The sequence below is a fragment of the Acipenser ruthenus genome, chromosome 2 (genome assembly GCF_902713425.1).
Source record: "Acipenser ruthenus chromosome 2, fAciRut3.2 maternal haplotype, whole genome shotgun sequence".
In the NCBI taxonomy this organism is placed as follows: domain Eukaryota; kingdom Metazoa; phylum Chordata; class Actinopteri; order Acipenseriformes; family Acipenseridae; genus Acipenser; species Acipenser ruthenus.
The window spans coordinates 81,908,849-81,934,836 of NC_081190.1; the positions used below are offsets into that span (position 1 = coordinate 81,908,849).

At 36.2% G+C, this 25,988-nt stretch overlaps 1 protein-coding gene across 14 annotated transcripts in view; it reads left to right on the top strand.

The window, feature by feature from the left end:
* Positions 1-25,988, top strand: part of LOC117408609 (rap guanine nucleotide exchange factor 2-like) — a 133,136-nt gene that overhangs the window by 89,284 nt on the left and 17,864 nt on the right. For all 14 annotated transcript variants that reach the window (XM_034013744.3, XM_034013745.3, XM_034013750.3 and 11 more), the window contains 7 exons: positions 11,212-11,343; positions 19,734-19,911; positions 21,196-21,332; positions 23,674-23,832; positions 24,418-24,570; positions 25,238-25,402; positions 25,737-25,844. In XM_034013744.3, the coding sequence (XP_033869635.3) occupies positions 11,212-11,343; positions 19,734-19,911; positions 21,196-21,332; positions 23,674-23,832; positions 24,418-24,570; positions 25,238-25,402; positions 25,737-25,844 (1,032 nt within the window). The remainder of the gene's footprint in view (positions 1-11,211; positions 11,344-19,733; positions 19,912-21,195; positions 21,333-23,673; positions 23,833-24,417; positions 24,571-25,237; positions 25,403-25,736; positions 25,845-25,988) is intronic.

Here is a 25,988-nt window from a genome sequence, read left to right on the forward strand (position 1 = left end):
AATTGAACCCGTGTTTTCAGCTACACCTTTGTCACACTGTAATCCCTCAGGGTGGCCTAGTATTTGTTTTTGTAATGTGCATTCCAGGAAAGTAGAATCATTTTCTCATCTTCAGTCATAATGTTTTCTCTTCTCAGTGTTTGCTGCAAATGGATTACAAATGTGTGTTTGCAAGTGTACATCTTAATTTTGCTGTAGATGTGCATGTCATATGATAGAAATATATTGATATTTCTTATATGGGTTTTATCACCCCATAATGATATTACAGCGTGATATCAGCACATATACTTGGAGCAGTTAAAGAAATTGACAGCATTTCCGGTACAGTTGGGCTCCAATGTCAAGCTTAGTATCTGAGGAATCACCTCAAGGCTGGATGGCTTGTCTTCAGAAGATTAATGCTTTCAGGACTCGCCGTGAACTTGGTTTGCTGTTTACCATCTTTATTCATTTTAAATTGGTATCAATGTATCTGTATAGGCTCTGCTACATTTTCTGATATGCAGAGTTGTTAAAATTCGATTTAGACTTCAGTAATCACATAAATTCCCTGCTTGAGTGCCTTTCATTTGAATCCCTGTTCCAAGAGGTACTGTGGTACATTGAATAAAGATGGCTTCGTTATGGTTTCACAAATTGATCTTTTGTAGTGTCTGTTCGTGCTTGTGAATGTTTTCTTCTGAATAGAGGCCACTATGGTAATGTATGTTAGTAATACAATGTATTACATTTAGTACTGAAGTAAACCATTTGTAAACAGAATATAACTGTCAGATATTTAAGTGGCGTGCTAGCAAGCTTCTGAGTGGGTGAAAGCTGGTATCACTAATGATGTTACTACAGTAACTTTACAAAAAAATATCCTGAAACTGGTTGAAAGATGGATGGTCCAGAACCTTGTTTAGAAGCAGTTCGATCACAAGCTTCTTAGCTAGTCAAGTTTACAATAAATTGATTGTACTTTTAATGCTGCGTATAAAAATAAATATAAATTGAATAAAATACCATACAGTGCCACATCTTGTGTTTTAACTGCTTTTAGATTACTAACAGTAAAATGTGTAAAATAGAAGGAAAGCTTTGAAATAGAAAATATTTATTTATTATTTTTGTAGCAAAAATTGTCTATTCAAATTACTGCACCTGCAACATGCAACTGAAATTTGAAGACATTTTACGTTCATGGTCAGGGGTCAGGAGCTGCAGCATAGAATTACTGAGTGACAATCTGTCTAAATCGCCTGTGCATCTTGCTTGTGCTAGGCAGTGTGTTTCTAGTGAATAGAGTTGCATTTATAAGTATCAACAGACCCCCTCCAGGAAATCTAATAAGCTTTCCAACCCATGAATCCCCCGACCTTGTTCATGTAATAGAAGATGAACCCAATCTGTTGTCTTGTATCCTGTCATAAATATGCCATTGCAGTGATGTCATGCTTTCGGAGATAAGAGAGCCATGCAGTATCTTTTTGATCCATATAGCCTACAATTATATTAAAATCATTATTATAGCTTTAGGAAATGATTGTCATAAAAAATTGATCATTTACTTTAGTTTGTTTTAAATGACAATAATAATAACCTTGTTCCTTACAGGCAATACAAAATAATGTTAATAATATTAGGGGTGCACCGATAAAGATTTTCTTGGCCGATACCGATAGCCGATGGTTATCTACCCATATCGGCCAATACCGATTGAATACCGTTAATAATAGATAGTGCAGGTAAGGTATTATAAACTACTAGAACAAGACATAGGGCCTATAACTGTTTGTTTTATAATTATAGGTGTTAAATGAACAGATATCATTTACTTGTATTTATGACAAAAATGAACAGGTGTTGTTTACTTGTTGCATTTACTTCAGAATATGAATACAAAGAATAATGTAGTATTATATTGTGTGCTTGACAGCAATTTATGCATTTGTTTTACAACATTGTCACACAAAAATAAAATTAGCCTATTCATCACTTTAATTCACCCATGGCTTGTAATAAAATGAGCCTATTCATCATGATAATTCACCCATGGCTTGTAATTCTGCTTTTGATAAAACATTCATCCGTGTACAATATTTGATAAATAAACATTTATCTCTTTGAAGTATTTGACTTTCTACAATTCAAGGTAATTGTTTGTTTATTTGTATGTAAGGTTGTTGATATCCATTTGTACTTCTTTTTTAAGCCTTATAGGTAAGACTTAATTGTTTGGCTGCCAAAAATGTGTAGCCTGTGTCCTTTTCCTTTTTTACTTCTGATATGATACAGTCGGCACTAGAATTCTAGCCTCTGAAATGCTTTTATGCCTTTTTAACACATGGGTAATGGAGGCATATATTTTTATTTAAATGTATTTATTTTTTTATTTTTCGGTGAAAAGTAAATTTAGTGGGAAAAGAGTAACAGCTTTACCATAAATGTGATTTATTTCGTTTTTATTGAAAAGATGGATTCCAACAAACACTCCATGGTAGTTGCATTTATCTGTAAGTGATTGATGGCTGCTCTAAATAGAAGTGAAAGGATGAATCTCAGTATGTACAGCATTTATTAAAGATCTAGATATGGAACTAGTAAGAAGATGGGGGGAAGTGGTGGTACAGAATTGGAACTGGTCCTTTGGCATCAGCTGCTGTACGAACACCATCTTTATTATGTAAAATGCTTTTCAGAATATATCAGTCGGTGAAAAGATTAGAAATATCCCTTTTCATTGCACACAACTCCTAATGGATGTGTCTACATAAATGAGATCTAGTATAAATATCTGATAATATACAAGAGGATTGCACTACATCTCTTACTTTTTTGTTGTTTTCTTACAGGAAGTTAAGCAGTCAAAACTTTTTTTTTTTTTTTTTTTAAAGTGTGGTTTTCTAGATTCACCACCAGAATTCTGTAACACATTAGTCAAAGGAATACGGTATGTTTTTTTCTAATGATGTTGTTTTTCTTTGCTTGTTACCTCCCACACACAAATTATGTCAATTTGTACTGTAAAAGGGCACCACTTTTTTAATAGCTTCACCCAGAACCATCTCCAAATTCATTTGAAGCAATGTTTTTGAAGTGGCAATATGATTCAACCACTCCATCTAGATAATGGCATTCATGACGTGGGTTGGCAGTGTTTCTTATTAATGGGCACATGGACATCATGCTTCTGTTATTGCAAATAATTTCAAAATATCATGGCCTTGACATTTTAATTCAATTAAGTATCTTCACATTTGGTTTGACATAACAAAAGCACAACTCTTGAAGCTTTCACATAAATAAAGATGCCATTGTACATTATTTTGCTTAAGCTGGAGTAGGTGCAAGTTTTTTATCTAGGTGAATTGTTATTGGATGACTGTAATTTGTTGTAATGTGATTAAAACCTCTCCTGTATGTTAAGCCAAGCAGCATTCATAACTTAAATAATAATATTTTTGGCTGCTGCCAGAAATTAGTTCTACGAAAAAATCGAGAGACAGATCTACCCAGGAGCATAGTAGACCCTCCCTTACAGTACTGACTCCTGAACATAGCCTAAAACACAATAACTTTAACTTTTATGAATATTTACTTGTTGTTTTGCCTCCCTACCTATAACCAGTGCCAGTATTGTCAGTCTCTAGGGGTCAGATCGATATACAGTAGATCCATTGTTTATTAGTTAGTTGTTTTATGTGTTGACCACTGGGTCAGTTAACACTTCCCAGTTGGGAGCAGTGACCGGGTCAGCAGCAAGATTCAAAACAAACTAACTTCCCAAACCAGCCCCTAATTACTTTAGATCTTTATGCCTTCAGCTGAAGGCATGACCTTAAAATGTGTGATGTATGATAGAAAACTAATCCTTGCACAGTTTTAGGTTTTAAAATGTACTTCAGGCTCATAGACATTTTTGCTTTTGAAAAACTAGATTGTTAAATGTTGGGATGAGAGCTATGCACTTTCAGACCTACTATAATGCTCTGAAAGTGAATGCATGTTGTGATTGCAACCAATCTGAATAGCAGAATTTGACTTGATTTTCAAATGCTGTATTACAGGATTAGGTAGCTGTAAATGGTTTCTGCTAGAACATATATAACCACTTACAGTAGAACTCTCTCTCTCTCTCTCTCGATTATTTTTTTTTTCCTTCCAATTGGACTTTTTCCTTGGCCTGCGACCATTGAGACCTTCACCGTGCAATATTCGACCTACGGTTGAAATGGAAACCCCAGTCCCACTTGCAGCCAATTCACTTTGAATATCTTTGGCAGTCAATCTTAGATTGTTATTAACCTTCCTCACAATTCTTCTACTTGTTCTTGGTGAAAGAACCTTCTTTCTTCCAGACAGAGGGAGCGTTGCGACAGTCTTGTACCTTGATAATAGAAACAATAGTTGAAATTGGGATACTCAAATGCTTGGAAATCTTCTTGTATCCTTCTCCAGCTTTATGACAATAAATAATTTTCTGCCTAAGGTCTGCAGACAGCTCTCTACTTTTTCCCATATTGACTTATTGGTAATGACAGCAATCATCCTATGCCTAACCCTGTTATACTCTCTAAGCATGTTCACCTACAATCCAGCATTTTCTAGACTTTTCTAGAATTAGGTTCTGCATTATCATATTGAAATTTCTAGCACATTGTTGACAATACTATTATAACATTGAAGGGTATGAATACTTTTGAATTCGCATTTTTGGAGTTTTGCTGAATGCTGAAATAAATACAGACGTGCTCAGATTTGTTGGTACCCTTACAGCTCATTGAAATAATGCTTCATTCCTCCGGAAAAGTGATGAAATTAAAAGCTATTTTATCATGTATACTTGCATGCCTTTGGTATGTCATAGAATAAAGCAAAGAAGCTGTGAAAAGAGATTAATTATTGCTTATTCTACAAAGATATTCTAAAATGGCCTGGACACATTTGTTGGTACCCCTTAGAAAAGATCATAAATAATTGGATTATAGTGATATTTCAAACTAATTAGTTTCTTTAATTAGTATCACACATGTCTTCAATCATGTAATCAGTCATTCAGCCTATTCAAATGGAGAAAAGTAGTCACTGTGCTGTTTGGTATCATTGTGTGCACCACACTGAACATGGACCAGCATTGTAAAGGAAAAGGCTACAAGACCATCTCCAAGCAGCTTGATGTTCCTGTGACAACAGTTGCAAATATTATTAAGAAGTTTAAGGTCCATGGAACTGTAGCCAACCTCCCTGGGCGTGGCCGCAAGAGGAAAATCGACCCCAGATTGAACAGAAGGATAGTGCGAATGGTAGAAAAAGAACCAAGGATAACTGCCAAAGAGATACAAGCTGAACTCCAAGGTGAAAGTACGTCAGTTTCTGATCGCACCATCCGTCGCTTTTTGAGCGAAATTGGGCTCCATGGAAGAAGACCCAGGAGGACTCCACTTTTGAAAGAAAAACATAAAAAAGCCAGACTGGAATTTGCTAAAATGCATATTGACAAGCCACAATCCTTCTGGGAGACTGTCCTTTGGACAGATGAGTCAAAACTGGAGCTTTTTGGCAAGTCACATCAGCTCTATGTTCACAGACGAAAAAATGAAGCTTCCAAAGAAAAGAACACCATACCTACAGTGAAACATGGAGGAGGCTCGGTTATGTTTTGGGGCTGCTTTGCTGCGCCTGGCACAGGGTGCCTTGAATCTGTGCAGGGCACAATGAAATCTCAAGACTATCAAGGCATTCTGGAGCGAAACGTACTGCCCAGTGTCAGAAAGCTCTGTCTCAGTCGCAGGTCATGGGTCCTCCAACAGGATAATGACCCAAAACACACAGCTAAAAGCACCCAAGAATGGATAAGAACAAAACATTGGACTATTCTGAAGTGGCCTTATATGAGTCCTGATCTGAATCCTATCGAACATCTATGGAAAGAGCTGAAACTTGCAGTCTGGAGAAGGCACCCATCAAACCTCAGACAGCTGGAGCAGTTTGCTCAGGAAGAGTGGGCCAAACTACCTGTTAACAGGTGCAGAAGTCTCATTGAGAGCTACAGAAAACGTTTGATTGCAGTGATTGCCTCTAAAGGTTGTGCAACAAAATATTAGGTTAGGGGTCCCATCATTTTTGTCCATGCCATTTTCATTTGTTTTCTTATTTACAATATTATGTTGAATAAAAAATCAAAAGCAAAGTCTGATTTCTATTAAATATGGAATAAACAATGGTGGATGCCAATTACTTTTGTCAGTTTCAAGTTATTTCAGAGAAAATTGTGCATTCTTCATTTTTTGTGGAGGGGTACCAACAAATTTGAGCACGTCTGTAATTGTAGACATCTGTTTGTAAGTTGTTTTTTTTTTTTCCCCTCATCCATAAAAAAGCAAAACTTTTGCTACAAAAGATTTTCCCTAAAATTCTTTGTTTTCGAGAAATTGGGGAATGTAATTGGGGAATATATATAGAACACCCTTGCGTTTTATATATATATATATATATATATATATATATATATATATATAATTTCAGTTTAATACATCTGCTGTTTAAATCCTATTAAAACTACACCCATGTAAAGTGTTTGTATTGGTGAAACTGCCATGTTAATTTAAACGTTTTATTGTTAATGCTGTACGCTCACTCTACCCAGGGTATTTTGATAACCTACGAGAAGAAGTCTAATTTTGTGTGGTTACTGAACTGCTTGGTAGTGAGACGCAGTACATTAACATAAAAGGACCATCTGTGAGGTCTATTGTGATGTAGGGCGCAATGGGACAGGATTTACATTTCCACCACCTTTACTGATTTCCTTGTCACCTTTAATTTGGTCAAGAATAATTTTTTAATGGAACGCTGCTCAAGTGTTTGTGCTTTTATTGTACTGAAATGTATACATTTGCATTGTGCTAATTTAAACTGACAGCCTTGAAATGATGAGTTACTTTGCATTATCTTTTATTTAATCAATAAAATTGGTTATTTTACTGTCATGTTAATTGCCACCTAGAGCCATTGTAACTTAATGCAGTCTGTTTCTATAATTAACCAAATCTGTTTTACACATTTTATATTTGAGCTATAAATAAAATGTTTCTATTGGTTATTTGACATAATGTGTTCCCAGATGCGTTCTAATGGTTTGGAATGTTGGTATTTTAAGAGGAGCTAACTGGTACTGTTTTCTGAGCGAATTGTGTCACAGATTTTAGAACAAAACAAACACTCTTTTTAATCTCTAACACGGTATCCATCAATGTGTTATTGGTTTTAAAGAAGTTCTACATTGTCTGCATAAAAATAGGGGTCCATAAAACACATCTTCACCACAACCCAGGCCTTTAAGAACATTTTATATATTGCGTTCATTGAATATTTGTATTTATTTAAAGTGATGTATTCAACATTTAATCCAGAGGATTACTTTAAAATGGCATTTCCAATTGCCACAGAATGAATGTGGAATGACTTGGTTTTTACTGTAGCAGGGAGATTTTTTTCTTCCATTAGCATTGCACAACTCTAGCTTCCCATTGTACCAAAAGAACAGTTATTAGTTATTACCCCAGAACTGTCACATCCCACAACATCTGCTACAGTTAATTTTAGATTCTTAAATTGGCAGAGCTTTGCATTTTGAAGTGTGAGATTTAAATTACTTGTAATAAAATATGCATGATAAAATCTAAATACCGAAATGTGAAAGAAGAAGATAATTAATAATTAGGCAGTAAGAATTGTGGTTCCTGTAATTGGTGACAGTCACATTCCCCAGTTGTTTTAAAGAGGCATCAATTGGAAACTAATGCCAACTTCAATAGATTTTTTTTTTTTTTTAATATATTTTGCTGAAACCCCCCAATTCTATTTTGACCCTTTTGGTATTTAAATTACTGGGAAGTAATATACTCTGCCAAAGTTCTTACTGCTGTCATCGTGTATTAGGAAGCCATTACAAATTAACTGACAGTGAATCCATTATAGTACATTCTCATTACGGATGAGCTATAAAATCTGCCTTATGAATATCTTAATAGACTGTCTAGAAAGAATATTTTCCTAAGTTGGCATAACATAGCTAAATTATGACTGCATAATGGGGCGTGTTTTATCTAGTAATGTGACCAGACCAGCAGAAAAAGCATAGCATTAAATTCCGTTGGCCAGTGGTTTTTGCAATAAAATTTGTTTACTGTAGTCTGAGACACCATGGATGTTGCAGATAAATTTAAGGCTAGGATCAAAGAGCATGAGATTTCTGTTTTTAGCAGATGTTGACAGTGTTTTACTCTTTCTTCTCTGCCACGCATCCATCTACGTCTCAGGCAAACATTTGGTCCTGTGCCATTTCCATTTCCTTCGTCGTTGATTGGGCTTGTGTTTTCTGCCAGCTCTGCTGCCTTGACATAGCCAATATGCCAATGCTGAAACTATTCAGCTGTTGGCTTGCTTCCTGTTTATTCAGCTCACGGAGGCATAGTTTGGCAGAAGCCAAAAAGTGTCAGTCTCTGTCGGCATCTGCTACTTCCAGGCTTCAATGAAATGATTGGTGATATAAAGATGGAAGGTAAAAAAGAAATTACCTTAATCTGAGACTCTGAGATTTACAGTGTTTCCCAATTGTGATGCATCTTAATACCATTGGGTTTATAGAGTAGGGTTATAGTATCATGTTGAAGTCCAGATATCAACCAACTTTTCAAGTACTTCATTAATTATGCATTCGATAGAATCCTCATAGAATTTCAAGTACATGTTCTCTTTACCATCAGTTGTTTGTTGTTTTTTTCTTTTCTTTTACCCAGTATTTTGGATTTTCATTTTCATAGATGTGATGGATGTTTTTTTTCTTTCTGTAAAATCTACTTAGAGTTCAGTGTTTTCTCAGAAGACCTAGCCTATATACGTACTGTACAGTGGGTTCTCAGGTGGAGGCTGTTACAGCAGAGGCACAAAGTGCAGGGAATGATCTAGGTTTCCATGAAGATGGATTGACTCATGGAACATTATTTGTTTTTGTTCAAACAAATGTGACTTTTTATTTAAAATTTCCCCCCTCTATAGTTTTCGATATTATATATATATTTTTATGCAGTGTAAAGATATGCACTGTAGCAAATCAAACCAAAGCTGTCATGTGGAGAATACTTATTTGCTGGGACAGATATTAAATAAGAAGTCTTTCCTTCATTCTGTTGCTAGAAAAACACTGGGTAGATTTTGTAATAAGATACAAATACCATTAATGATGGACGGCTCTTTTGAAAAGCTAAACTTAAATAAGGTCCAGTATGTGGGTGGTGGGGGGCATGGGACATGTGTTCAGGCCAACAATAAATCAAGTATCACTCAAAAAACATGTCTTTGAGGAGCACATAAATAAATAACATTAACCGCTCTCCTTTTAGATTACATTTGACTTTGAGCGTTCTGCAGTACTTACTGTCATTTATCTGCACTTTTAATGTTATATCGGGCATATATATATATATATATATATATATATATATATATATATATATATATATATATATAATATAGGTATAATATGTTCCAGCTTGTCAGAAATTAAGAATACAGTTATCAAATTAAGTCGCAAAGCTTCAGCATGTTAAAACTTCAACAGGCTTAAAGTGATTCAATGAAAAACACCAGTCGAGTCAAAATAAATAGGTGAGTGTTTTTATTACAATATTGTGTGCGCTACAGTACTTTAAAATAATCACAAAGAGTATTATATGAGAAATACAAACTCAATTGAACCTCACTTAATAATATAATAGTAAACGGTAAACTAAATAGTCTTCCATCCTCAAAGTCTACCTGTATACTGTATGTCTAGGTCTTATATGCAGACTTTTTTTTTTGCAATTCTGTAATATTCTCCCAAAAGCAGAAAGATTCTGGCAACATGAATACATGTAGTGCAATTTGGAATGAATTCTCAGATTCTTCATAGCACTGGCAGGATTCCATTGCTGAGAATTTGGATTGCTCTCCATTTCCATACTCTAATCCTCTGATGTACTGTACTGTACAGTATGCTGCTGCTGTCCCCCAGCACTATGCGGAACATGCTATAGAATGCTATCTTTTTTTCATAAGCCCCTCAGAACTTGAGGAATGTCTCTTTTGGGGCTTTACAAACAACACTGTATAGTTTAATGAAGTATTAACGATGCAAGGAAGCTGATCCCAACTGATGCCTTATTTGGCTTGCTGTTGGAAAAGGCTGCATTTGCAGCACATTCTTGCCCTTTATCCCTTTCTGCAGTTTTCTGGGCTTTGTGTTGTGTGGCTGCCTGCCAAAATTAAAGCAGGTGGAGGCATTGGAACGTGTCTGTGTGCAAGCTGAGGTTTCATTGCTATGAAAGTGTTTAGATTTTTTATAGGGTTATACTAAAATGCCTGTAGAATGATTCACATTAGTGAAGAAAACTTATTTTTGTAACCTCACTGTATCAGTATAGCCTTATGTCATTTCTAGATACACCTTTAGAATTAAAACAAGTAATTACCAGTTAACTCGTGGCATATTAAGTAACAATATAGTAGAACATTCTATTTGTTTTATATGTATGCACACATTCATTGTCATTTTACAAAAATAATGTTAAAAGAAATTTGGTAAATATGCTTTCACAAATGTTTATTATCCAGTTCAGATATTTAAAATATTTTAGTTTAATTGTAGTGATATTACTGTTAATGTAATATAGCTTGAACCCTGGCTTATTTCAAATGGTATGCAGTAACAAGGAATTCAAGTCTTAACAATTTCAACAGCCAGTTAGATTTCTAATGAATTGGCAAATGCTGATGTACAAGGGATTGGTTTTAGCTAAATTATTCTTCCTCTTTTAAATATACTGATGTTACTGTATGGTGGGGTTTTACTAACTGTCTAGAGCATTTCTAATCCATATTGCAAATCAGAAAAAGAAAATGGCACACTTGGGGCAAATTATGCCTTTCTCCATTTCATGTTGACCTCTATTTAAACAATTGCTGTCATTTTGTGCATTTCCTCTATTTATCTACCCATTATTGGGAACAAAATCAGGATCACTGTTCTTATTGAAAACAAATTGAACTCGGTTCTGACAGTAGTACAGTATATTTGTTTTGTGTAGACATGGCATTGTTCACGGTTTAAAAATAAATTGTGTACGTTGAGTTTGTAATGCTCTTTTGGGCGATTCTTCTTAACCTTGCCTTTTTTCTGTGCAGCTTCCTGCAGATTTCACCAAGCTCCACCTCACTGACAGCCTCCATCCACAGGTGATGCACGTTTCCTCCAGTCATTCAGGATGTAGCATTACAAGCGACTCTGGGAGTAGCAGTCTGTCCGATATTTACCAGGTAAACAAGGCTTTCTTTTTAACTTCGGTACCTTATGTAATGGCTCTAGGTGTGAACTTATTTTGGTTTTTAGCAGTGCCTTTTAAAAAACTATAGTAAGACCTGAAAAAGAGAGAAATACCATCAACTGGGTGAATGATGTGAAACCCTAGCGTTTCAAATGTCATATGGTATTATTAACCCATATTAACTTGTATAGTGCACTGCATCAATAATACTTTGTTAGTTCTGTTAATATAGATTCTGATGCAGTAGCTGTATTCTTCATGCATGCAACACTTGATGTGCACGAACCAAGTATATTCTTCTACTATAACAGTGTTTTTTAGAGATGCAACAATTAATTGATGCATCGATTTATTGATCATCCATCCTTACGTTTCCTGAGTTTTGATTACATATTGGTGAATCGATGGATCAAATTAAAGCCTAGTTTAAAGTCTCCACTTTCCAGTTTACATTAAAACATTAATTATGTAGTTATGCACTTATATTAGAGCTAGTATGGTAGCTAAAGTCAGCGCGTTGCTAGGATACAAAGTTTTGGCCTCTTGGATTCGTGTTGGACAAGTCACATCAGTAAAAAAAAAAAAATTTCCTGATTTAAAAATGAAAGCTAAACAATTACTTTCTATAAATAAATGTGTTGATGCATTACTGTAAAAAAAGGTGTATAAGTCTCACCTGTGTATAAGCTGCCCCCCCCCCCCTTTTTTGAGACAACTACTTCAGGTAAAAGCCTATTGGTCACACTGGTGTATAAGTTGCTCCCCCCTTTTTAGGCCCCCTAAAATACCTAGAAAATAGACTTATAAAAAGGTTTTTACAGTAATTATTGTCGATAAATATTTTTGTGATAATCGGTTACAAAATGAGATTGCCGATTGCACCACTAGTGGATTTTTTTTTATATGGATGTACATTTTTTAAATATAGTCTTTTCCCTTTTTTGAGGATATTTTCAAACCCTTTAATCTCTTTTGATTCCATGGAAGCCCTAATGTCTTTGTGTGGAGTGGCTCCTGCTGATTGTAGAACCGAAGAATCCACAGGCATTTTTTAACTTAGTTCTTGATCCTGGATAGGCAGCCGTCTGTGTGGCTGCCATTTAAAGGATCTGCTATAGATTTCCAACTAGTAATCCCATCTCTGATGAAAGTGATTTCCTCTCCCACTGTCTCAGATGGGTGTCAGAGAGCTTATTTCCATGGGATTTTCTGTCTGTGGTGAATTGAAGCTAGCCTAGCGCTGTTTCTCAGAAACAGATTAGAGTTGAACTGGGTTTTAATTATGTTCACTTTTCAGAAGTGGTACTGGTCCCTCAGTCTGTAAACATCCAACAGTATTGTAGGTGCATTTACTGTATCAACCTTTCTTAATTGCATGCCATTTCAGCAATATACTTTTATTGTGCAACTTTTCAAGCCAAATGGTTCTGGAATCAAGCATCATTCACAACAGCTTCTTGTGGTTTTAAGTTTATCGTTTTATTCAGTTTCGTTTATTTTGCAAGAAATTTAAATTCAATACATATTGATTTATCACATACTAACACAAAACATGTGGATTAGACAGTTTCCAGTGTATCAGTATTAGGTGTTTGAAGATCAGCATCTGTTGAAATCGTTATATTCTTGGTGATACCGTGCAGGGTTTTTTTGATTCTTCATTGTTCAGGGATAACTCATATTCTATATGTGCTAAACTAGCTGCTAAGTCCCTGCCTGTCACCTTCAACAATGACATTAAAGGTCGAAGGGAACTTTAGGGAAGGATGCAAAGTATTATAACAAAAAACCTGCCTTGATAATTTTAATATTAAGAGGTTGCCTGTTGAAGGAGTTCCAGTAACAGTGATTTGCATTACAGACTGAGGGTATGGAAAAATAACTTTACAAATCTTATGAAAGAATGTCAATGTCTGCCAAAGTATGTTCACATTTATTTAGGTGGGATTTAATGGATTATTTGAATATTTTGAAATAGGTGTTCAATATTAAAGTATGAGTATTGAAAAATGCCAGAATTTGCATTTGTTGAGAGGGATCTTGAAGCCATTTCTTTCCGGTGTACGTAAAATATGAATTTGCATAACTGAGATGTTTTAAGGATGCTTAACATTTTACAGAGTCTTCACACATGCAAATGAGGTAGTAGTTGAACCAGGCAATTCAAACAAAGCTCTTTTCAACCTCTGTGAATGGCAGAATTCTGTATTCTGCTGTGTCACACAGGTTGGCAATTCCATTTCGACAGACGAAAGAGGATCAATGACAAAGCTGTTGAAAAGGTAAATGCTTTATCATTTATTAGAAATAAAACTAATTGAGCAACAGTTGTAAAAACGTTGTTATAATTGAATGTGTGTTGGTTAATTTATACTGCTTCCTTAACCCTTTGCGGTCCATTGTTGGACCTGGTCCGACATTGCAATTATTCCTATCCGGTCCATTGTCAGACCCTGTCCGACATCATCAAAAAAACGCAAAAAACAGGTTTCTAGTCGTTTTTTCACCGGACAAAGCCGAGAAAACCATTCAATGGCCGAGTGGGAGCGACAGGAGCCGAGACAAGCAGATTTAAAAAAAAAAAAAAAAAAAAAAAAAAAGGCGTATCTCATGAGACTATCACGGACATTTGCAGAGCTTTTTTGAGATGTTATAGTAATAAAATAATGACTTGGATTGCATTATTGAAGAATTTGGTGATAAAACGAGTGATCAGGAGATGATCGATCGGTATGTACGACTATTATTATTATTATTATTATTATTATTATTATTATTATTATTATTTATTTCTTAGCATATGTGAAAGCGATAGCGAACGAAAGGGTGGGGCGGGGCTGGAGATGCCTAGTGAGTGCTTTGTTGATATGTAGGGTCTTTTAAACCCGTTTGACTGTGGGAAAAAAAATACTTTTAAGCAGCACGTCTAAAATTAACTGCGCGTGTGGAAATAAATTGGACCTGACGCGCACTTAATAAATGGACTGCAAAGGGTTAATACAGTGCATACACTCAATTGTAGTATATAAACTTCTGCAATTCAATGACACACATTTAAACTTGTAGTCTTCAAATGAAGACTGAAATAATTCCAGTCATAATATACTACTGTACATAGAGTACAATTAAAACAGAGAATTTATGTCTGTGAAAAATGTGGTTTATACATTTTAGGGTGGCGGTATTGTATGAATATCTGCCACTGTTTTAAAATAGACCCCAATGTGCTTAATATGTTTGTTTTAAAATATGACATTAAGTGTTTTCACAGAATATGAGACTTGTCTTTGTTAGCAGATTTATTCAGTTGCCTACAGTAACTCTTGTCATTAAAATAATATAAAAGAATAGCACAGCATGTTTATTTGGGTTAAATGGAGTTCCACACTGGTTCACAGTTGAATATACAAATTCTATTTTTCTGGGAATAATTTCTTTAGAAATAGGTTCCATAATGTTGTAAGCAGTGTTACAGATGTACAGGAAAAGCCATTAACAAACACTGAATCACTGCCAGGCAAGCATAAATAAACATTGACACATACTGTACAAAGAAGAATGCAACCCAAGGAATGGTGGCACAACCAAGAGCGGCAGTCAGTACACTATATGCACAAGCACTGTAGTAAAATGATGAAACTGTAGCTTACTGTAAATACTAATTTGATTAAATTGAATTCAAGAACACATTCAAGAACATTTTGGCATATTCAAGAACACTTTTCCTAGTTTGGCTTAACGTTGGTACAAATGAAAGACATCTTCATTGTATTTCTGTTGTCTATTGTCCACAAGCTTCCTAAATCCCTACATAATAAAATTGTTCAAAAGAGAGAGAAAATGCTGACTTGATACTATAACTAACTGCCAGTCACGTTTTACTTTGTGGATTTTGAACTTTTGAAATTCAGGGTACACGAGGAAATACATCTGTACTGCAACCAATTATAGGGTTCAAAAGGAGAGACAATGCTGTCAACTGAAATTCTTTGGGGAAAATATCAACCTTGACGAAGGCTTGCATATCATTTGTACAATTTGTGTGACTTCTATTTAAAGCTATATTAAAACTCTGGCTAGTCATTGATCCTTTAAAGACCATCAAATACTGTACAACTACTACAGAAGGTGGGGTGTTGCCTGTGGAGGTTTAATTATACACATATGAAACTAAAACTGCTTTATCAGTATAATTCACGATTTCTCAATTAAATTTTTATATTTGTTTACACTGCTTGTGGGTATACAACATTCCTTTGATTTGTTTATGGAAATGTTTAAATAAGTAAGTGAATGAATAAATAAAATAGACTAGTGAGGCCTACAGTATGTGAGGTCTTATACAGAAACTGAGTTTGTATTTAATACAAACCTGTTCTCTCCTGTGGTCTCGCTGTGAATTGCAATTATCAATCAATCAATCAATCAATCTTTATTTTGTATAGCGCCTTTCATAGTGGACCACCATCACAAAGTGCTTTACAAGATGCAGCAACAAGAAAATCCATAATACTTTAAATAGAGAAATGCATAATACGTGATATACAGTAAAACAATGCATAATACATTAAATACAGTGAAAAATTCATAATAAATGATAGTAGCATATTACATGAAATAGTAGCAACAACACAGCAGCTAAAAGGTAGATATCAGGCTTAAAGAGCATGGAAAGCAAGAGAGAACAGGTGGGTCTTGAGAGTTGATTTAAAGCAAGTGACGGTGGAAGCATCACGCACCAAAGCTGGGAGAGAGTTCCAAAGAGTCGCAACCATGAAGCTAAACAAGCGCTCTCCAAGTGTGGTGCACTTTTTCTTGGGGAGAACAAGCAGGCCAGAGTCGGAGGACCTCAGTTTGCGGGCAGGGACATAGCGAGTCAGCAGGTTGAGGAGGTACTCGGGACCTGTGTGATGATGGGCATTGCAGGTGAGCAGGAGAGTTTTTAAAATAATCCTGAAATCTACATGTAGTCAGTGCAGCTGGGCAAGACGGGGGGTGATGTGATCACGTTTTTTACATCTGGTAAGGATCCTGGCAGCGACATTCTGAACTAGCTGCAGTCGGTTTATGGTGCGTGCCGGGAGACCACCATAGAGAGAGATGCAGTAGTCGAGTCGATAGGAGACAAATAGGTCGACATTGTCAATACCTTTTAGAATTTTGAATGCTTGAATCAGATCACCGTATAGTCTTCTTTGTTCAAGACTGAATAGATTCAATTCTTTTAGCCTGTCTGCATACGACATGCCTTTAAACCCGGGATAATTCTGGTTGCTCTTCTTTGCACTCTTTCTAGAGCAGCAATATCCTTTTTGTAACGAGGTGACCAGAACTGAGCACAATATTCTAGATGAGGTCTTACTAATGCATTGTAAAGTTTTAACATTACTTCCCTTGATTTAAATTCAACACTTGTCACAATATTTCTGAGCATCTTGTTGGCCTTTTTTTCTATCTCCCTGGTGGCAGAAGGTGAAGGCCACTGCAGATCAATCCACGGAAATATCATCTTAGTAAATGATGACAGGCATTATATTTAGCATCTAATTTGTGCAGTTGCATCCATTTTGTATTTTACATTTGTTGAGACACCATGCTGTGCATGCTTTATTTTATGGTTAGATTTTTTGGCCCTGGCTTTGGAAAGGCTGGCATAGGGAAGGTAGAACTGCAGCATGTTTCATATTTCAATAAATCATGACATTGGTACTTCAGACAGCTTTCAGCATTGATCCCAGAGTAGTCATGTTTAAATATTAATACTGTAGCTCTATTCAATGTGTCAAGCACCACACATAGAATTATTAATTTATTTAGAGTGAAGAAGAGACGTCAAAAAGAAACATTGTTTTTTGGGGGAGGTTGAGTTTTTTTCCTTTTTTTTACGTTAACATACAGATACAATAGCGACAGGCCTGAAGTGTTCGAATGTGGTGCCTGTTTAAAAATGTTGATGAGGACCCTATCATTACAAAATGTAATCTTTTACAGCATTTACCTTTAACACAGATTCACCTTGATAACAGACATGTTCTAGTGTAAAATGATATCTAGACTTATGAGCTTGACAAATCAGCCAGTTAGAAAACTCAGTTTGTCCATGCCATTTTTTTACGTATATATTATTTAAAATTTGCTACTAATATGTAAACATTTATTCCGAAATGGTGATGGTTCCATTTCACATTACTGTTTGTTTTCAAGATTTGGACTGGACATGTGGAACCCCAGAATACAAGTGTATTTAGAGTATGCTATCATCAGTTATGAAATGACTTTATCTCTAGCCTTGGAGAGGATTCAAACTTAGACTGTATTTAGAGACTAGTGACAATCAGTACAAACACAGGCTGTAGTAAAGTACAAGGATTACATTTAGTACCCCCACGCCCCCTTATTATTTATCTTCCAATATTCCCATTTTCCTTATTTAACATCTAATGCCTAAAATACATGTAATGCCTGTGTGATCTGATTGAGGAGTCAGAAATTGCAGTGAATTATTTATTCATTGTATGCTGTCATTTAACGAGAAAAGACATTTGTGTAAGGCAGGGTCTCTTTCGTTAATAAATTAAACATGCCTGCCATTGTAACTGTAAGTCATGATCCTGCTAAAATGTGTGTGGAGTGGTGGTTGTACCGGCATTGTATTAAGAAGCTTATTTTTTTTTCTCGGATAAAGTATCATAAGACATTTTGTAGCAGTTAAGGAACCATTCACCGACTATCAGTTTAGTTGTTGAAAAGCATAAGGTCTGTTGATCTGTGATACATGTGATTATAAGTTTGCAGTGGAGGTTTTATAGTTCATTGATAACCTGCTTATTGAATTAGTCTGCTTTAGCCTGTTTTTTGATGACAGAATATGAGACAATGCAGTACTTCACAAAGATGGTACCATATAACTTTAGCATAAGGCAGATAATTCTCTTTTAAGACAGATCATTTTGTTTGTTTTTCATTGAAGGGGAAGCTGGTTCCAGCTTCAATGTCTGATTACAAAATGATAAAACACCCCTGATACAAAAAAAATAAATTAAATCAGTGTATAGCCAATAAACACCGGAAAAATACTGGAAATGGTTACTTAGTTCACATTGACTCACCCCTTTCCCATTTAAAAAAAAAAAAAATTGTTTTGAGTACTTTAAACCCACCCCAACTACTGAGTGGCAGCCAATTCTATATTTCTATTGGAGACTCTGCTTGCGCAATTTAAAATGAGATTACGATTACAGTAGAAAGCTTGTTTGCGGGATTTAAAGCTATATTACAGTTAGTGAGAATTTAAAACAGAATTGCAAATTGTGGCATAATGTAAAAAAATGCCTACACACAAAAAAAACCCAGAAGAATGTGCCCGTGACCATAAGGATTTCGTTGTGGAAGACAGCAAAAGAAAGAAGGTACATCTAAGTGTTTGAGTACTATCGAGGTACCACTATTGTGACAGAAAAAAAATGGCCAAGCATTTTGGAAAGTAATTGAAAACCAGTAATTTCATACAGTATATAAAAAGCGAAAGCCCCGAAAGCAATTTACGTGAAATTTGAAAATAGCTCAAAATAACCACCGAAAAATGAAATTAATAAAACCGAAAAACAAAAGCCCTAATTATAAGCAGCAGTAAAGAACTGGCATCTTTTAACAAGGCTTAGAAGTGAAAAAGGAGAAATGAATATCAGATGATGCATTAGAGCCAAGTAAAAAAAAGGGAAATTAGCAGGTTAAGGGGAGCAATCGTTGATGTCAAGAGAGTTTCCCACAGGAGCCTGCTCGTCCATTTTCTGCATCTGCCTCAGCAGGATTAATGCCTTGATGCCTAGCCCTCCATCTGTTTGATAATAATGTTGCCGAATTGTTGTCAAAGATTGTGTCAATTTGTTTTAAAAGTGATGTAATGTGGCTTCTATCAGATACTTGGTCACAATTATCATTTTCATAATCCTCTTCATAGTACTGGGAATATCACAGATTGGAAACAATTGCAGCATTTGTTATAGGTTTTAATTCTTGGAGTGCCTCCATGTGCCTCTGGGGGCTTTGGCAGCTTAAACTTGACAGTAATGACCTGGTGCTGTGTAATTGTTTGCAGTTCCTAACCTGGCTGTTAGCTCATACTGAGTTAACTCTTCGCAAAGCACCTGTGGTGAAATCTAGTTCAGTATTACTGTATAATGAAAACTAACTAAAAACAAATGGTTGTTTCAGCTGCATAAAATTACACTGAAATCTTTTTTTTTTTTTAAAAAACAGGCATTTACCATGGCAGTCTCTGATTTGTTTCAAATTAAATATGAATGTCAGCACTCTGCTTTTGAGTTAATGTATTGTAGTTGTATGTATGTGATCTGTCTGTCTGTCTGCTTGTCTTGCTAGGCCACAGAGAGTGAGGCTGGGGAGATGGATCTGAGTGGGCTGCCTGAGACAGCAGTGGACTCTGAGGAGGATGACGATGAGGAGGATATTGAACGTGCTTCAGACCCTCTGATGAGTCGGGATATTGTCCGTGACTGCCTTGAGAAGGACCCCATGGACAGGACTGACGATGACATTGGTGAGTCATCACGCTTGTTACTGGAGATATGGCTAAAGCGATCTGCTACGGATGAGTAGGTATCGGCCACCAAATTCGGCCTAGCCACAAATAAGTGTTTGCCTCTTTACCTTAGCAGTGACACCATCTAGCATACTCAGACTGTCTGCCTAGTTTTCATGACCAATTATTGTCCTATTTATTTATTTATTTATTTATTTATTTTATTTATTTATTTATTGTACAATGCAGCTGCAGAAACAACAACAAAAAAGTGCCCTTTCTAAAGAGGTGCTTCTATGAATGTTTTCAAGGAACCAGCACAGCTTTGCAACTTTGGTTTGGTATGCTTTCTGCAAAAAAGCATCTGGCTGTGGAGTTCTGTTTTCTGAGTGTCAAGTCTCAGAAGAGTACACATTAAGCCTTTTGTTTCTTAATGGCTGCTGTGAAAGTTGACACAGATGAATCATAGTCTCTCTGATATCTCCAGTGCATATTGCATCTGCAGACAGTATTGTCTTTATACATTTATTTGCTGCAGTGTAAGTGTTTTGGATACATATAAAACAACCTGACATAAAGTTGGACTCATATGTGCTCATTTTTAACACTGCTATCCGTTAGTGTTACTGTACAGTATATAAATAGTATACCGGTTTACTATGATTGGTTGGTTACATTTATAACAAAATGTAAAATCTAATAGTAGGATTTAGGTTTAAAAATCAAGTTAACATGTTGCCAGTTACTCTATAGTTAGAAGATTTCATTGAACATTTAAATGTTTGTAGAAGCGCAGTACAACATAATGAACCAAGAAGGTAGTAGCGAAATGGTTGCCAGTTGGCTTAAAAAAATAGGTTACTGGAGCACATGCATTATTTAAGTCTCTAAATCCCTGGCTGTTCCTGCTCAAACAAGCTTCATTTTTACACTGTCAAACACCCTTAAAGAAACAAATGTTCTCCTTATGGTGTTTTTCCACTTGCAAAAAAGTTGAAAATTACAAATTGCTAAACTGGAGAGGCATTGTTATTAGATGAATTCTTGTTCTGCCTATCTTTTTTTTCCCTTTAATCTTTGTAAATTATACTTTTATATTTTGTTCGCCTTGTTCTTACAGCACATACTCCATTAGACTTTTTCTAAACGATGATCTCGTTTTCAAATTTGTGTAGTAGTTTCGACCTAAAGTAGAACTGTGTGGTCATTTATGCTTATTTTCTTATCACCTATATGCATTATTGCCTCTAAATCCTGATGTTTTGATAACTTATTTGTTCATTTTTCTTTTCTTCAATTCAGAACAATTACTGGAATTTATGCATCAGCTGCCTGCATTTGCCAATATGACAATGTCCGTGCGGAGAGAGCTGTGTGCGGTGATGGTGTTTGCGGTGGTAGAGCGAGCCGGAACAACAGTGCTCAACGATGGGGAAGAGGTCAGTACAATTACTTTTGTTGCAGACTGTTTGTTCCTGCCCAACCTTTAATGGCACAGTGGTTTACTCCATTATACAGAATATATCTGGGTTGCCTTTGTGAATGTAGGACTTACAAAATTGAATCCATATAACAAGTATATAATACATCAGTAGTGTGGCTTTCAGTCAGAAGAAGAAAAAAAAAATATATATATATATATATAATTTTTTTTTTTTTTCTTTCTAATATATGCAGTACTGTGCAAAAGTTTTAGGCAGGTGTGAAAAAATGCTGTAAAGTAAGAATGCTTTCAAAAATAGACATGTTAATAGTTTATATTTATCAATTAACAAAATGCAAAGTGAGTGAACAGAAGAAAAATCTACATCAAATCAATATTTGGTGTGACCACCCTTTGCCTTCAAAACAGTATCAATTCTTCTGGGTACACTTGCACACAGTTTTTGAAGGAACTCTGCAGGTAGGTTGGCCCAAACATCTTGGAGAACTAACCACAGTTCTTCTGTGGATTTAGGCAGCCTCAGTTGCTTCTCTCTCTTCATGTAATCCCAGACAGACTCGATGATGTTGAGATCAGGGCTCTGTGGGGGCCATACCATCACTTCCAGGTCTCCTTGTTCTTCTTTACGCTGAAGATAGTTCTTAATGACTTTCGTTGTATGTTTGGGGTCGTTGTCATGCTGCAGAATAAATTTGGGGCCAATCAGATGCCTCCCTGATGGTATTGCATGATGGATAAGTATCTGCCTGTACTTCTCAGCATTGAGGAGAACATTAATTCTGACCAAATCCCCAACTCCATTTGCAGAAATGCAGCCCCAAACTTGCAAGGAACCTTCACCAAGCTTTACTGTTGCCTGCAGACACTCATTCGTGTACCGCTCTCCAGCCCTTCGGCAAACAAACTGCTTTCTGCTACAGCCAAATATTTCAAATTTTGACTCATCAGTCCAGAGCACCTGCTGCCATTTTTCTGCACCCCAGTTCCTGTGTTTTCGTGCTTAGCTGAGTCGCTTGGCCTTGTTTCCACATCGGAGGTATGGCTTTTTGGCCGCAAGTCTTCCATGAATGCCACTTCTGACCAGACTTCTCCGGACAGTAGATGGGTGTACCAGGGTCCCACTGTTTTCTGGCAATTCTGAGCTGATGGCACTGCTGGACATCTTCCGATTGCGAAGGGAAGTAAGCATGATGTGTCTTTCATCTGCTGCAGTAAGTTTCCTTGGCCGACCACTGCGTCTACGGTCCTCAACGTTGCCCGTTTCTTTGTGCTTCTTCAAAAGAGCTTGGACAGCACATCTGGAAACCCCTGTCTGCCTTGAAATTTCTGCCTGGGAGAGACCTTGCTGATGCAGTATAACTACCTTGTGTCTTGTTGCTGTGCTCAGTCTTGCCATGGTGTATGACTTTTGACAGTAAACTGTCTTCAGCAACCTCACCTTGTTAGCTGAGTTTGGCTGTTCCTCACCCAGTTTTATTCCTCCTACACAGTTGTTTCTGTTTCAGTTAATGATTGTGTTTCAACCTACATATTGAAGTGATGATCATTAGCACCTGTTTGGTATAATTGTTTAATCATACACCTGACTATATGCCTACAAAATCCCTGACTTTGTGCAAGTGTACCTAGAAGAATTGATGCTGTTTTGAAGGCAAAGGGTGATTACACCAAATATGGATTTGATTTAGATTTTTCTTCTGTTCACTCACTTTGCATTTAGTTAATTGATAAATATAATCTATTAACATGTCTATTTTTGAAAGCATTCTTACTTTACAGCATTTTTTCACACCTGCCTAAAACTTTTGCACAGTACTGTATATATTAGAAAGTGTTTATACTTTTGCTTTGTTAGTTCCAAGTCAAATGTCTGTTGGCTTTGGGGTATGGAGTGAAAAGGCTTCAATACTATTATGACTTCATTAAACGGTTCCATACTATTTTAAAAGCTTTGGTGTCTTACATTCTGCCTTTTTAGTCAAGTTGTACATATCATAAATCTCTGCTATTCTTCCCCATTGTAAGCAGATTTAATACTCTGACATAAGGTGCATGGATCTAAAGGCAGTTTACAGATGCCAGTTAGAGTAGCTGTGCATAGATGTAGATGGCAAACGAATTCCTTTAGTTCTTGCAGGTCAAATTGCCTTATCTTTTTGTATGGTTTATATAAATCTCGCTGAGAAATAAAGGTCTGTTTAGTTGGGGAGGCCCTTGAGTAAGTCAATCTACTATAGTATGTTTCCCCCCCCTCATGCTCTCTATTGACAAAAATAAGTTTACTGAAGTTAAACATGATTTTGTTATGTACGATTTTGTAATATTCCTGGTTTTAGCTGGACTCGTGGTCAGTGATTTTGAATGGGTCTGTGGAAGTGACGTACCACGATGGGCGTACAGAGATCCTGTGTATGGGGAACAGCTTTGGGGTTTCCCCTACAATGGATAAAGAGTACATGAAAGGAGTGATGAGAACCAAGGTGGATGATTGCCAGGTGAGAACTGCCTGCAAGCAGTAGGGCTGAAAATTGGTGCATGATTTATTTAGGAAATGGATACAGTAGTTGGACCTGGGTGCTAAGATAAGGTGGGATAAATAAATCTGTTTAACAAACCCTTTACATACTCACCATGCAGTAATGTAGTATATTTATTGTACCGTCATTATAGAGTAAAGCAGAATTTAATGATTTATTAGACATGATATTTAATATACAGTATCTGTTTAAGCAAGTCATACTTGCTGAGTTTTTCTGATACTGGATGCAGTGCCTTTTTTTAATTCCTGTATTGACAGGAATACATCCACAAAAAAAAAGAGAAAAATAATATGTAAAATACGGGCAGGAGGAATTTGCACAAGGTGGCAGGATTCCAACACCCATTACATTCAGTTAACTTTCATCTTGTATAAGTGACGCGTATCAGGAGTATTAAAATAATGTAATTGATCTGAGTAAATTCCCTCGGCTTCCAGTGAAGTTTTGTTTTATTTAAAATGAAAGATTTGCAGAACAAGATGAAGCCAGGTTTCACTTTTACCAGCTATAAAAATCTTTTTTGTCTGTGCTTCTTTGCAGTTTGTTTGCATAGCCCAGCAGGAATACTGCTGCATCCTCAATCAGGTAGAGAAGAACATGCAGAAGGTAGAAGAGGAGGGAGAGATTGTGATGGTGAAGGAGCACAGGGAGCTTGATCGCACTGGGACCAGGAAAGGACACATCGTCATCAAGGTAAGCTAGAGCAAGGACTAGGTAGCTACACTGAGTGGATGTGTGGGTGGGTGGGACCTTTATATAATCTGCTGGTTTTATGGAAAATGGAGTAGACTTGGTTATAAAAAGCTAAAGTGGCATATTTGTTTATCTGATTTAGTTTTGTTCTCCCATTTTAAACCAAATTGAGTGTTTTATTCTATAATATTTATTTATTTATGTATGTATGTATGTATGTATGTATGTATGTATGTATGTATTTGGCAGACTCCTTTATCCAAGGCGACTTACATGTGTTACAGGGCAGTACAGTGCAAGATTAATATTTAAATATAGTATAGTTTATAGTAAGTGCATATAATACTACCAAAATACAATATGAATTAGGATTATAACAGGTTTCGTATCTACAATGACATATTAGTAGTGCAAGGATAATGCATTAGCTGAGAATCCAGTAATGTGGTGCTTAGGTCATGCAAGTCCAGTGCATGGTAGGCGGGGTAGATCAAGAGAAGAGAGGCAGGCTCTATACCTACTGTAATTGAGATTGAGAGTAACATTTACAAAAATAATTTCACATATATACATCTTAAATATCATTTCACATATATACATCTTAACTGGAGTTTCTTTGTTTTCTGTATGGCTAAATGACACAGATTATCCTTGTTTAATCTTACAGGGGACAACGGAAAGGCTGACAATGCATCTGGTTGAGGAGCACTCTGTGGTGGATCCCACATTCATTGAAGACTTTCTCCTGACATACAGGATCTTTCTCTCCAGCCCAATGATCGTAGGCAAGAAGCTGCTGGAGTGGTTTAATGACCCTAGCCTCAGGGACAAGGTACAGTTTCTGTGTGCTGTTTTTGACAGAGTTTCTGTATATACTAGTGTAACCTCTTGTTCACCTCTGTGTTTGCAGTGACTAGAATCGTGAGGTTAGTGGTAAATACCTATTGTCATATGAATTAAAGGAAAACAGAAATATACCTTGAAACCAGGCTTTTACAGTAGGTGAAATGAAAGCTTGTTGCTATCCTAGATAATACTTTTTAAAATTGCTTTTCCACTTGCGTATGGCTATTGCCCGTGGGATCCTCAAGCTTTTACAAACCATTTTCTTTGTATATCAGTAATTGCTTCTTGACTCTAACTTTAGAAAATACATGTTTTTGTAGGTCACACGGGTAGTGTTGCTGTGGGTAAACAATCACTTCAATGACTTTGAAGGAGACCCAGCCATGACTCACTTTCTTGAAGAATTTGAAAACAATTTAGAAAGAGAGGTAAGTTAATGTCTTCCAGGAAACTCTTTCTTTATGGCAGTGTTACCTGTATGTCAGTCAGCTGACATCTTAAGTTAGAATAACAAAATCCTGCTCGTATTGCCCTTTTCTCAATAATTTAGCACGCTTGATGTGGTTTTACTT